At 43.0% G+C, this 15,089-nt stretch overlaps 1 protein-coding gene across 1 annotated transcript; it reads right to left on the reverse strand.

Moving 5' to 3' along the window:
• Positions 1-3,239: 3,239 nt before the first annotated feature.
• On the reverse strand, positions 3,240-14,353 carry zcchc9 (zinc finger, CCHC domain containing 9). Its single transcript, XM_061733354.1, has 6 exons — positions 14,292-14,353; positions 10,529-10,967; positions 6,958-7,108; positions 6,796-6,888; positions 4,518-4,586; positions 3,240-4,204 (listed from the first exon to the last, which is right to left on the reverse strand). The coding sequence occupies exons 2-6, from the start codon at positions 10,949-10,951 to the stop codon at positions 4,092-4,094; spliced, it is 849 nt and encodes a 282-aa protein (XP_061589338.1). The 5' UTR covers positions 10,952-10,967; positions 14,292-14,353; the 3' UTR covers positions 3,240-4,091.
• Positions 14,354-15,089: the final 736 nt, after the last annotated feature.

Here is a 15,089-nt window from a genome sequence, read left to right on the forward strand (position 1 = left end):
TGGAGAGGTCTGAATACAGCTCCATGAGAACAACCCAGAGCTCTGCAGAAACAGGGGGCTCCTCAACCCAGGGCAGCAGTGGTTAAGGAGGGGTGGGGGTGGGGCTACTCATGTGTGGGGTTCTCTTCAGGAGTGTGGTTGTGGTTGGCTGAGGGGGGGTTCATCCCAGTCAAGCGTCAACCATTTAACTTTCTCACTGAGTGCGTTCACATGGGAAGTTTAATTCCTCTTTAATTCCGAATTAAAATTAAATCTGATTTAAAATTAGTAAAAATTACCATATAAACACCTAATTCCGAATGAAAATGGCCATTCCGAATTAAACGTAATTCCGAAGTAAGTGGCTGGTTTATTCCGATTTTAAATCCGAATAGAATAACTCCGCGATCATGTATACACTCATTCCGCTTTAAATGAATTCTGTTTTTTCTGCGCATGCTCGTTCCCTTGCCCGTCTGTAATTAATTCCGAATTAAAAAATATAATTTAACCGTGGCCACTGAGGCTCACGAGGAACTAAGTTTGGTTGCAGTTCCTCGACTTGCCGCTAGAGGCTCCAAAACTGAGTCAATCATTGACTCCCACGTTCAAATGTCCAATTTTAGAGCAGAATTAAACATATTTACAGTCGGATTAAAAAAAACACAAAACACTTTGGTGACAATCGTTTGATTTCACATCCATGAGAACCCAGGAGTTAATTTTATTTTTCTAATATTATTGATTGACACTCGGCTCAACCAATGGCTAGCCGTTATCACCTCCTCCTCTGTTGATGTTATGCTACTGCACAAAACGAAACAACCACCCATTTGTATTAACCACCGTCGACCAAACACAACGGCCATTTTTGACCTCACTGTCAAGTCGACATGAGCGATTTATCCCGCTGGAAACGTCTGAGGGCAGTTCTGCAGATATTTCGTCAGGGTTCAGCTGAAGGAGCTGGGATTGACATACAGTGGGCGTGTACCTGTCGGCTTGCTGAGAAACATTTCTGATCCCCGTATGAAGGAAAAGGCTCAAAACTTGCCTTCAGAAACCAACGGATCATGTGACCTGACGCTTCGCCCCGTTTTCCATCAAGGCATCTAATGCACATACTGTAAGACTGACTCCACCCAACCTCAGTTCAGCTAAAAATGGCCAAATAGGTTGAACTAACCGGTCAGGAGGCCGTCTGGAACACACCCACTTTAGATGAGTCATGTCAAGTTAGCCATTTTAGTTTAGCTGGCTTTGGTTATGCTAACCTAGGAAGCTAACAAATTAATACGACATCCAGATACTATACAAATACAAACAAGGCCCAGGACTGTAACCAGGACTAGAGGAACTAAAAACAGGACTAGAAGAACTGAAACCAGGACTAGAACAGCTGACACCAGGACTAGAAGAACTGACACCAGGACCAGATCTGAAACAAGGACTCGAGGAACTAAAACCAGGACCAAAACTGAAGCCAGGACTAGGACTGAAACCAAGGCTAGATTAATTGAAAGCAGGACCAGAACTGAAAGCAGGACCATAGGAACTCAAACCGGGACACATTTTAATTATAGATGGATCTGAACCTGATTCAAACGAGATCAGAATTGCATTGGAACTCGATTACAATTTTATTAGAACTGGATTAAAATTGGGTTAGAACTGGATTAGTCCTGGGCTAGAGCTGGATTTGCTCTAGATTGGGGCTGGATTTGAGCTGAATTTGATCTGGGTTAGACCTGGATTAGAGCTGGGTTATGACTGGATTAGACCTGGGTAAAATACTGGTTAGACCTGGATTAGAGTTTGATTTGACCTGGATTACATCTGGATTAGAGTTTGATTAGAACTGGATTAAATCTGGATTAGAGCTGGATTGGACCTGGATTATAGGTGGATTAGACCTGGATTAGAGCTGGGTTATCCCTGGAGTTGGTTCAGAGCTGGATTAGATTTGTATTAGATCTGGATTAGATCTTGATTAGACCTGGATTACACCTGGATTAGATCTTGATTAGAACTGGATTAAACCTGGATTAGAGTTGGATTGGAACTGGGTTATAGCTGGATTAAACTTGGATTAGATTTGGAGTGGACCTGGGTTATAGCTGGATTAGACCCGGATGAGACATGGGTTAGAGCTGGATTAGAACTTGATTAAAACTGGATTAGACCGGAGTTACACCTCAGACTGATTTGTATGGATCTTGCTATTTCCTATATAAAGTACTTTAAACTAATTTTTCTTGTGAATTGTAGAAATTAAAGTGATGTCAAAGTGGTTTCTAGTTTGTATTTGGGACTCAGGGGTCGGCATAGGTCGCTTCAGACCCCATAAACCTGGGAACGTAGCAGTGAGTTCCTTCTTGGCTCTGTTGCAGCTCAGAGCAGCTCTGGAGGATTTTCTCACGTTGAGGGCCAAGGAGGACTTCCCAGAAGTGTTTTCATCGTCAGCGAGACCTCCCTCCCCTCTCTGCAGGAGAAAACTTGACGAAAACTGAAGCTACCACCAATAAAACCTGCAATCATTAAAGAAAATCTGCCGTAAGCATCTGCGTCCGTGCTGCAGCCCCCCCCCCCCCCCCCCCCATCTCATTGCTGCAGCTGCTGACGCAGGACGACTGGCTATAATGACCACTTATTGATCAGCCCCTCCCCCAGTGCAGCTCAAACACTTCCACATCCAGGACACGAGTCCACTCTGAAACACCCGATTGAACATTTGATTATTCATCCCACTGTGGTTAGGAAGAACCAAACGAGGTTTCACTGGTTTAGAGGGAACGCAAGATCTTTAAATGATCTTCTACGAGTGACCATCTGGGAGCAGACGTTCGGTTGCTGCTGTCTGTAAATGACGATCTTCAGCTCACATCTGGATCACATCTAGATAAGTCAGACTCAGAAGCGACACTGACTCCTAGTGGACGTCCTGGAGCACTACAACAAACAGACCCCCACCCCCCAAAGGGTTTTGCTTTAAAAAGTGGAAGAAAACTATTAATGTGTGATGTTTTATGGAGAGGATGACCTGACAGGGCAGCACATTCGTCATTGGTGTATTGTTAACCTTTAAGAAAGTTGAGATTTCAAGTAAACAATTTCAAGTAAAAAGACTTTCTTACAAAACATCATCCCATGGAGACGAGACGACCCAGACAGTCGGAAAGAATGGAGGAAAGAACCCCCTTATGACTTGCAACGGTTCCAACTCTGTTTTATTTATTTATTTCATTCACAAAGCCAGAAACTGATTTTTGTTTTCTTTTATTGAGTTTATAAAGCAACAATTTCGGACATTTTCCTTGCATTTCCACAACTTTGGATTTCTTTTCTTGAAAATAACTTTTTTTACAATTATTTAAAACATTAAATTCATATTTCTCATGTCCAAGTTGTAACATTTGAAATTGCTTTTCAGCCAGCTTTATAAATAAAGTCAGAAATTCTAAATTTTCACTCACAAATTTGATGACATTAAAAATTCAGGTTTTCCTTTAACTTTGTAAATGTCTACATTTGTAAAACAATGCTAGCTCCGCTAGCCTCAACGTAGACCTGTTAGCTAGCTCAACCTTTAACTTTAGCGTCATAAATTCATCTGGTTTTCTTCTTAAAGTGGAACTGATTAACACATCGCCAGGATCCTCTTAACTCTTTTATTCTGGAGTTTAATAAAATAAGGTCCCCAAACAGAACCTGGCCCAGGGACCCCAAAAAAGCCTGGGGCTCCCAGGCAGTAAGAATGAGTTTAACAAACCAAGGAAAAGTGTTTTATTTTATTTCAGCTGCTGTTTTTAACCAGACCTTTACAGGATAAACACTTAACCCAGTCCTCAGAGCCCGTTTACATCCAGAAGTTACAAAAACCACAAAATCCCCCTTCAGTCTGAACCGCCAATCAAGGTGGAAAATCGAGGCAGGAGAAGGCGGTCCGGGAACACCGTCCAGGAATGCTGTCATGAGCACCTTGGACCACCAAAGAAGAAGTTTTGATAGATAGAACTGTTATCGTCAGTCCTGATCGGATCAGTAAGTCTTAGCAGAATCCTTAACTGCACTGCTTCATCTTATTGATGATCCAAGTGTCATGTTAGACCTAATCAGAACTTCACCACTTTGGTCTGCTGGGGTTTGGCCTTCTTCACTGGGATGCTCACGTCTTCGTGGTCGGCGCTCATATTGTTGGACAACCAGCCCACCGTCACTGTGTTTGCTGGAGAAATAAGACAAACTCGGACCATCAGAATCCGGAAACCTAACCTCAGAACCTCTTTAAACTGTTTGTGAACAACAATAAGACAGAAAATATTCATTTCTATTCAAATCACATCATTTAAGTGCTTAAATTAGCGTGTCTCTGGCACGGAACTGTTAGAGATGCCTTTAAATGTCCTCCTACACCCGGATGGTCAACTAAAGGAGAACGGAAGATGTTGGAGGACAAACGTCACCCCCATCACCCACACACAGCCCATACAGTTTCACGCTAACGACACATGTCTTGGTTGTTCCCGACAGAAACTCACCACCAGCCGGACGGTCAGGGCAATCCTTCTGGAAATGTTCCACTGATCCACAAACCCGACAACAGCCTCCTGAAATAAACCACACAACCATGTTAATTACAGCTAAGACCCCATTTATTACAGCTAAATCCACATTAGTTACAGCTAAAACCACGTATACTACAGATAAAACCACATTATTTACTGCTAAAACCTTGTTAATTACGGCTTAAACCACGTTTATTACAGCTAAAGCACGTTAATTACAGCTACAATTTTAGGTTATTTACATAATCCCGGTTCTCTGAGTAATATGAGTGGGAAAGACGCTGCTTTGTGACAGGTTTCCCCATATGAGGATTAGCCCAGGAGACAAACAGCCGATCGCTCCTCCTGAAACCCCTCGTCCTATCCTTGTAAGTGTGCAACGCCCGGACTGGACACAATGCATGCGACTGCAGCTCACCTGGTGGGGCAGCAAAAGCCACGAGGTCAATGGGAGAACATGAACCCACCACCTTAGGCACAAATGCCGGGCAGAGTTATTATCGTTCACGAAAAACAAACGAAATAACGCAAAAACTAAAACTAAAATTGAAAAAACAATTTTGTTAACTGAACTAAATAAAAACGAAAATTAAAAGACAAAAACGATAACTAACTGAAACTATATTGCGTGTTTAGAAAACTAACTGAAATTATAGATATAATTTCCTCCGTTTTCGTCCCTGTCAATATAAGCCTCTTGGTATGATCAATTTATTCCGCTCTGGCCGTTTATCTCCAACTGGCAGCTACGGCACCTAAACGCCTCACGGTCTGTGACGTCAAAACTAAAACTAAAACTAAGCATTTTTGAAAATATAAAAAATAATAAAAACTAGCAAACCCACACTAAAAACGAATTAAAACTAACTGAATTGAAGGAGAAAAAGTCAAAACGAAATAAAACTAAATTAAAATGAAAAATTCTAAACTATTATAACCCTGATGCCGGGTTGGGCTTCAAAATCCTTGAAGCCCAACGCATGACGGGTGCACCGAAAGCGCGTGGATGTCACTAACCCGCTTAGCAGAAGCCAGCGCCAGCAAAAACACATCCTTTAGGAAAACGTGTTTCAAGTCTGCCGCCGCCAGTGGCTCAAAGGGTAAGCCCCTCCAGAACCACAGCCAGATCCCATGGTGGTACCAGCGGTCTGGACACGGGGAAAAGCCTGCGTGCTCCCTTCATAAATCGGCCAAACACCGCGGGTGCTGGCTCGCCGTTTTCTTCCCAAACCCCAGGTTTGGGAAGAAAGGGGACAGGTGGCGATAGCTGCCAAGTAAACCTTGACCGTGGAGGCTTTCCGTTTGTCAATCAGGGCCTGCAAGAATGACAATATCACTCCTATTGGACACTGAAAATGAATGTGGCCATTTCTATGACACCATCCCTCAAACACTCTCCATTAGGCCCCTGTCTAGTGGAGGACGCTCAAGCACTTTGTATTGTGCTAATCACCTGCTGTGAAAGACCCAAAGGCCCACAGCTGACAGATTTAGCCAGTCAGGGGCCAAGCCCACAGCGCCAGGCGGTCTGGGTGCGGGTGAAAGAACGGCCCTGACCTCTGCAACAGCGGGAGCTGTCAGGGCTGAGCGCACAGCAACTGATATATCGCTGCCAGCCAACGCATCGCCGAAGCAGATAAAAAAAACATCCACGGCTAGTTAGCGCCCGGGGAAAGAAGCTAAATAAGATCTGTCTGTGGACAGTTCAGCTAACAAGCCCAGGACACGAGATATGCTCAGAGTGAGAAGAGGTGTTTGTATGACGTGGTGTCGTCTGCACAGATATTTGAGGTTGGTGATACTACCTGTGGCGGACGGACACGTTTCACCAGCCAATCAGGATTGGTGTAATGAGATTAATTAATTGTGAGGTCTGCAGCGGGGCGTGCTTCCCATAGCGAGATGAAATATTCAAGCGAAATATTATGAAAGAGAACCATGTTTACTATGGCTAAAACCACGTTTATTACCATTTCACACTATTCATTTATACTATATGAGTATAACCAAGTATTTATTATATTCTACTTACTATGTTTATAGTACACTCATTCAGTTTTCTATTTTACTGTATGTTTTTATTTTTCATACTTATAATTTATCTTTATTGTTTATTTAGTCTGAATTCATGTTTCCCTGAAGATGTATCCGACTTTGAGCTGCTGGAATTTCACCTCTGGGGATCAATAAAGGACTATCTTATCTTATCACAGCCACCTTTAGTGTAGAAGCACACCCGTTTGGTTCCTACCTTGCGCGTAGAGTCCTCTGGGATTATCTGGACAGGAGCGTGACAGGTGTCCGGTCTGGCCGCAGATGAAGCATTTGGCGAAGGGGTAATCTCCTGCAGAAACAACAGCGGTTACAGCAGCGTTACAGCACAACTCGAGGTACGCCGGGCCGAGAGTCTCACCCAGAGCCGGGTCCACTTTGGCTCGACACTTATGGATCTCATGTTCGGTGGATCCGCAGCGGTAGCAGATCCCTCGACCCATCTCCTCGTCTCTGTCGGCCTCCGGACAGTCAGCCAGGCCGTGACCAGGCTTCCTGCAGTTGAAGCACAGCTGAGGAGAGAAAGCAGAAGGACTTCACCATAGGGCTGTGCGATTAATCGATTTTAAATCTAAATCGGATTTATTAATCAAGACGATGTTAAAAAAAGGAAAATTGGAAAATCGATTTTCCTCTCGCATGCTGCCGGGCTGTGCGCCTCTCAGCTACCGTAGTCCTCCTCCCCCTCCCCTCCCGAGAAGCTGCGAGCCCGCTGGAGATCTCCCCGCCCCTTTGTAAGCATGTCGGCGTTTGCAAAAGAAAGTAAAAATTTTGTTGATAAAAAAGGGCAAGAAAAGAAAGTCAATAGTGTGGAATTGGTTCGGCTTTGCAGTTTCAGATGAAGAGCAAACCATACCCCGCTGCAAAGTCTGCCTGAAGGCGGTATCTGCTAAAGACAGCAGCACGACAAACTTATTTCATCACCTCGCAAACAACCACAAGCAGTGTGTTGCGTTGCGGGCTTGAGGACGAAAGAGCGGCTAAAACACCATCACCAGCTCCGAAGCAGGTAACGTTAGCATCTTCATTTTCACGTGGTGTCCCATATAGCAAGACAGACGCGAAGTGGAAAAGGATTACGGATGCGGTGGCATTTCATATAGCAAAAGACATGGTCCCAATATATACTATAGAAAAGGCTGGCTTCCAACGCTTAGTTAATTTAAATGTATGAAAAAAGTGAATTAAGACTTGTATACGAAACATTTTTAATTCTAATCATATTTCCTTAAAATGCACGCATGCATACATGTGATACATATAATAGCATATCACACACACAACATATACACACTGTTCATGTGTATGTTTGTATCAATCCTAAATGCATCAACATTTAGCCCCTTAACAATATATGTATAACAATGTATGTATAGTTTTTTTACTTTATAAAATATTGAACTTTTCCACAATATTCTTATTTTTTAGATGCACCTGTATAGCACAATTTAAGCACAAGGCAATGTGATGTCACAGTTTTTTGTTTCTTCTATATTTCTTTTTATACAGAGAATGGCGTGAAGGACCCACGGATTGATCGTGCCATCGGGATTTGTAAGAAGGTCGTCAGTTATTTTTCATATAACTGGAAAAGAAGAAGAGAGCTGGCTGCATTACAGACGGAGCTCATCTAGTCATCTTTGTTTGGTCAAGAAGATTGTAAATGTTGTCACTTTACTAAACTCAAGGAGGACTTACAGTATCTTTCAGTTGCACTTCATTCCCAATAGGGAAATTTGCTTATTTTTCTTTCAAAATAAAAGATAAAATATTTGAAACAATTTATTCCATTGTCTTTTGTAGTTTACAAAAAAAAAAAAAAAAAAATCGAAATCGAAATTCGGGTTTTCAGAGAAAAAAAAATAATCTGGATTTTATTTTCGTCCAAAATCGCCCAGCCCTACCATTTATAGCATCTAAATGGTGCAAAGTGTTTTACTTCACTTTAAAGTCAAGAAGGTTTTCCAGAAAAAACAGACAAACTCTTTTGATTTTGCAGCTTCAAGTCCCACAGCAGGACGATGCTGATGAATCAAATATTTAATGGTTCTACAATAAAAAATTAACGGAAGAATTAAGAAAATACTACTGCTGGTAGTTATTCTCTTCTTACTGACACTCATTTACAGCCAGCTTAATGAAACTATAATTACAAAAATATTCTATACAATAAATACATTTTGATTGACAGGATCCATCGTTGTGCTCCTGCCTTTATATGTTCAAGTGGTTGATTGTGAGATTGTTGCAGTTCCACTCGTGTGTAACTTATCTGGTGATGTGGGGACTGTTGTGTCCTTCACGTGTGGTCGTGAACGTATTGTTGATGTCACGTTTCCTCATATTCTGGACTTCACTGTATCACTGCTGTGTATCGCCAACGAATAAAACCTCAGAAATGTGCGTACGCCACACTTGATGTGCGTGTGAATGACCACAACTTTTCACGTTCACGTCACTTTTTGAACATCCAACTGTGAGCGTGGAAAATGGCGTACGCACGTTTTTTTGTGTGTCACACTCTTTGTACGACGCCTGTGGTACAACAAAGACCAGGTCTACCACATCAGACAAGACCCCAGCTGTAGACTGTGCAAAGATGTCCCAGAGACAATCAGGCATAACAGCAGGATATAAGATGCTGCAGGTAAAGCAGACATGGAATACCACAACCAGGTGGTGGTTATAGTTCTCAGGAACCTCTGCACTGAATAAGTGTTGAAGTCCCAAAGTCAAGGTGGAGGTACCTGCAGGGGTGGTGGAAAATGATGTACAAAGATCCTGTGGGACTGCCGGATCCAGAATGATAAACTGGTGAACGCCAACCAGACATGGTGGTGGTTGATAAACTCCAGAGGAGAGCGGTGGTGATTGACATGATAACCCCAAGTGACAGCAATATCAAGAAGGGACACAAGAAACTGGAGGAGTACCAAGGGGTCTGGAAGCTGAAGACAGCAAGGGTGCAAATAGTAGTTGGAGCACTTGGAGTTGTGTCCTCCAAGCTGGGACAGTGTCTCCAGTAGGCCTGTGTTGAAAAGATCGATTCTCCGATTTTAAATCGATTCTCATTTTAATTCCTAAAAATCGATTCATATGTCTAAAGATCGATTTAAAAGAAAAAAAAAATTTCATCATTACATTACAACTTTTGGTACTTTTTTGTTTATCCCCAAAAAAGGAATATTTTGTTGGACACGAGAATAACTGGTGCCATGTTTTTGCCTTTAAATATGTTTAAAGGTATGAAAACATTAAAGTTTTCAGTTATAATTGCATAAATTGTCTATATTTCTTTGCTTTATATACTGTCTTGGGGTTACATTTGCATAAATGTTAAAAACCAAATTCTCATAAATGGGGAAAAAATAAAACCGATTTAATCCGTCTCTGTTTCCTCCCTGGATCTGTTTGATAATTCTGACCCACACGATGTTTCTGAAAGCAGTTCTATCAGCATTCTGGGAGCTGATTGGTCCTTACAGCATCATTAGCTGCAATACTTGCTGTTGAATCTCAATATAATACTAGTAGTAATATTTTGCATAACTACAGTCATATAATTCATGCAACAGCTGAAAAAACAGTTTTATTAACAGTAACCCAAATCAATATCGGATCGAATCGGATCGAATCGTGATAATCGATTCTGAATCTTAAGAATCGGAATCGAATCGATTCTTGATATTTGAATCGATCCCCAGCCCTAGTCTCCAGTAGATCCCAGGAACAAGATCAGAGATCTCAGTCCAGAAGAGTCGTGTCCTAGAAACCCTGAAAATACTGTGCAGAACCCTCAAGCTCCCAGACCTCTGGTAGAAGACCCGATCACATTTTAAAATGTTTAACAATATTATTTACAATAATATTGACAAAATTAAATATATATAATGTATTCTAAATAAATATGAATAATCATTTTATGAACTTACCATTCTGGTCTTCTTGTCAGTCTGCCTCTTCACCCTGCGGTCCTCCCTCCTCCTGTCCTTGTGCAGCGCCTCCTCCACCTCCTCCCTGAGCCCCCTCCTGCCGCCCCCTGAAGGGGGCGGCAGCGGCCGTCCGCTCTGCTGGAGGTACTCCATGAACCCATTCACATCCTCGTTAACGTAGTCCTTCTTCTTCTGGTGTTTCTTAACTTCAGAGCCACCGGCCTGGATGAACCCATTCACATCCTCGTTAACGTAGTTCTTCTTCTTCTGGTGTTTCTTAACTGCAGAGCCGCCGGCCTGGGTCCCCCTCAGAGGGTTCCCTCCGGCTTTTCCTCCACCCCTTCCTCCTCTGAGCTGGCTCCAGGGAGTAGCATCTGCCGGTTTGTGATTGTGGGTATGGCTGGCCCTCGCCCACCTCGTCATGGCTGCAAATGAACAACTGAAACAGAGCAAAATGAATAAAAGATTAAACACATTTAACTTGCCACAGCAGCTGCTGATCACCTTCTACTCTGCCATCATTCAGTCTGTTCTCTGCACCTCCATCACTATCTGGTTCAGATCAGCCACCAAACTAGACAGGCATAGACTGCAACGGACAATCAGGTCTGCAGAGAGGATAACTGGGACTAACCTCCCATCTATCCGGGACCTGTACCGGTCCAGGACCAGGAAACAGGCAGGTAGCATCTCTGCAGACCCCTCACACCCAGGACACAGTCTGTTTGAACTCCTCCCCTCTGGACTGCTCTACAGAGCTCTGTAGCCAAAACCTCCAGACTCAGAAACAGTTTCTTCCCCCAAGCTGTTGCTCTGATGAACTCTCATCACTCATAGAGTCTCAGAGTAATCAATCACTGTGCAATAATAACCACAATCATATGCTGTAACAATGCACCTTTCAATAACCATGTATATCTCATACTGCTGCACCTTTCACTTTTAAATTGTCTATTATCCATTCCGACTCCTCCAACCCAAAGGCTCTCTTCTCCACAATCAACAAACTTCTCAAACCCAGTGACAACATCTCCAACTCCTTCACAGTCTCTAAGTGCAATGACTTCCTCTCATTTTTTCAATCCAAAATCCAGACCATCTACAGTAACCTGACCACCTCCTCCACCCCCTCCACCTCCCCACCTGTTTACCCCCCCTCCATCACTCAGCCCCTGTCTCACTTCTCTCCCATGTCTTCAGCGTCTCTTTCCACTGTCATGATGGGCATGAAAACCTCTTCCTGTGCTCTGGACCCCATCCCATCCTCATTTATAAAAAACTGTCTCCCAGCCATTTCCCCACTCATCATCAACATCGTCAACTCCTCCTTCAGCTCTGGATCAGTCCCGGACACCCTCAAACTGGCAGCTGTCACCCCCATCCTCAAAAAACCTGGACTCAACCCTGACACCATGAACAACTTCCGGCCCATTTCCAACCTCCCTTTCCTGTCAAAAATTCTGGAACGCGCCGTCGCCACTCAGCTCAAGACCCACCTCACCTCCAATGATCTGTTTGAAACATTTCAATCTGGTTTCCGCTCACGTCACAGCACAGAAACAGCCCTCATCAAAGTCACCAATGACCTCCTTCTCTCCTCCGACTCCGGCAACCTCAGCATTCTCCTTCTCCTGGACCTCACAGCAGCCTTCGACACCATCAGCCACACCATCCTCCTCTCCCGCCTGGAATCATCTCTCTACATCACCGGATCCGCCCTCTCCTGGTTAAAATCCTATCTCACCAACAGACATCAATTCATCAGCATCAACAACTGCTCCTCCTCCACTGCCCCTCTGTCACAAGGCGTCCCCCAGGGTTCGGTGCTTGGTCCTCTACTCTTCATCCTCTACATGCTCCCCCTTGGCAACATCATCCGCCGCCACCGCCTCCACTTCCACTGCTACGCCGACGACGTCCAACTGTACATCTCCACCAAATCCCTCACCTCTGCAACCCACTCTACCCTGACCAACTGCCTCGCCGAAATCAAGTCATGGATGCACTCGAACTTCCTCCAACTCAACTACAACAAATCGGACATGCTCATCATCGGCCCAAAATCCCTCACCAAAACCGCTCACAACTTCACCCTCACCATGGACAACTCCATTCTGTCTCCCTCCACTCACATCCGCAACCTCGGAGTTATCCCGGACAGTAACCTCTCCTTCCAACACCATGTCAACCACATCACAAGGACTGCTTTCTTCCACCTGAAAAATATTGCCCGTCTCCGTCCATCACTCTCCTTCTCTACCGCTGAAACCTTGATCCACGCCTTCATCACCTCAAGACTCGACTACTGCAATAGCATCCTCTACGGCTCAACTTCCAAGGTCCTCAATAAACTCCAATATATTCAAAACTCTGCCGCCCGCCTGCTCACCCACACCCGCTCCAGAGACCACATCACCCCAGTCCTCCAGAAGCTCCACTGGCTCCCCATCCCTCAACGGATCCACTTCAAAATCCTTCTCCTCACCCACAAAGCTCTCCACAACCAGGCCCCCTGCTACCTCACCGACCTGCTCCACCGCTACACTCCCTCCCGCAGCCTCCGCTCCTCTGACGCCAACCTCCTGTCCCTTCCAGTCAGAACCAAGCACCGGACCTGGGGCGACAGGGCCTTCTCCATCGCTGCACCCACCCTCTGGAACTCCCTCCCCAAAAACATCCGTGACTGTACAGACCTCCCAGCATTCAAATCCCATCTCAAAACTCACCTTTACAGAACTGCTTTTAATGTGTGATTAATGTCCTGTCTCATGTTGTGTCCTTTTGTACTGTCCTGTGTAATTGTAATTTGTATTATGTGTTTTGTTGTAATGTAAAGCGTCTTTGAGTGCCCAGAAAAGCGCTATATAAATAAAATGTATTATTAAAAAATGTATTATTATTACTGTTTGTAACTATTTAAATCTGGGTTCAGTGAGCAAGAAAAATGAAAACAAATTCCCTGTCTGGCATGTTCATACTTGGCCAATAAAGCTTATTCTATTCTATTCTAACACTAAATAAAAGATTAAACACGTGTGTCAAGACTTTCACTCAGACATCTGAGTGGCGTCAGGACACCAGGTTACAGTCTTCATTATTAACATGTTACACAGCTGTCTAATCAGAATCAGAATCAGAAAGGGGGTTTATTGCCAAGTTTGTCAACACACACAAGGAATTTGTTGTGGTGATTAGTGCAATAATAATAAAGATCAAAAATAAAAATATAAAAGCAAACAAATATATATGGAGATAACTGAGAGATAGAATAAAGTAAAATGTATAACAGGGATAAACACAAATGTACAATATGAGGATTTAATTGACTTTAGGGACATTTTAAAGTTCTTTCTTTCTTAAAACTTTCAAATATTTACGTTACAGTTGAGATTGTTTGGACTCATGAGGTCTCGTAATGTTGGAATAGTTTAAAAATCAACTCGAAAGTTGCTCTGAAAAGTCATGATCTTTAATTTAAATAAAGGAGTTGGTTTCTGTCAATTTAGTCTTGTAAAACTACGGAACTGGTTTACACATGAATGACCCACCAGATTTAACAGTTAGAGGCTCTGGATTCTCCGGATAACTTCTTGCACTGAGAGAAATAAATGAACCAGAACAGCATGCTGTTAATCAAAGGTAACGAGACGAGTGACTGCAGTTACAGCCAAGACCTACGGGATAAGATCGGACTGATTTCAAATATGTAACCAACACCGCGCTACTGTTGTTTTTTTATTTTAAAGAGAGTTTTAAATGTTACCTTCACGCGAGCGTCACATGTGTTTACTTCCTCACCGGAAGCGGCCGTCGCTTCTTCTTCTTCTTCTTCTTTGCGTTTTTTGGCGGATTGCAATACCAACTGTAAGGTGCATACCGCCACCTACTGAACCGGAGTATGTAGGACAGCTTTAGATAATCTAATATAATAATAATAATGAAAGGAAAAAAATAACTCTAATAATAATAAAAAATAAATAAATAAATAAATAAAATAAAACAAATAAACCGCTATATACTCACTATATCCTTATATCCTGCAAAACAGGCCAGTGTTTCTAAGAAACTCTATGACCCCCCTCTGTGTCTCCCACACCTTATCACCCTTAGTGCCCAGTATCCCTGTCAGATTCCACTCACGCCCTGCCTCTTTCACCCTGTCTTTCAACCTTGTCCTTTCTTTGCTATATTTATTGCATTGCATAATAACATGTTCAGCGTTTTCTGTTTCCTTACATAGGGCACAAAGTTCTGAATTTGCTTTTCCCAATAAAAATAAAGTTTTATTTAGTCCACTTGTGTCGCTTTGCGTCTTCTTCTCTTTTTAAGGTAGCGCCGCCGGTGGCTGAAGGGTGAACTGCTAATAAACAGCAGAAACGTGGAGATCATGTTTTAAACTCACGGTTGTTCTTTCTTTTGATCCTTTAGTTTGCTGTTTATTTTAGTTAAATGTATTCCTCTGTACAATTGTATGTATATATAATATACAGCACATTGACTAGCTCAGTTGTGTAAAATGTGCTTTATGAATAAAGATTTGATTGATTGAATGTAGAAATGT

Source organism: Cololabis saira, chromosome 11, assembly GCF_033807715.1.
Source record: "Cololabis saira isolate AMF1-May2022 chromosome 11, fColSai1.1, whole genome shotgun sequence".
NCBI classification, from domain to species: Eukaryota; Metazoa; Chordata; class Actinopteri; order Beloniformes; family Belonidae; genus Cololabis; species Cololabis saira.

Bases quoted from the DNA above. Each gene is read 5' to 3' on its own strand.
- zcchc9 (XM_061733354.1), bottom strand. From the start codon at position 10,951: ATGACGAGGTGGGCGAGGGCCAGCCATACCCACAATCACAAACCGGCA. The intron at 4,587-6,795 runs GTAGGAACCAAA...GGTTTATTTCAG, and splicing joins CAGAGGACTCTACGCGCAAG to GAGGCTGTTGTCGGGTTTGT. The intron at 4,205-4,517 runs GTGAGTTTCTGT...TTATTTCTCCAG, and splicing joins CCCTGACCGTCCGGCTGGTG to CAAACACAGTGACGGTGGGC.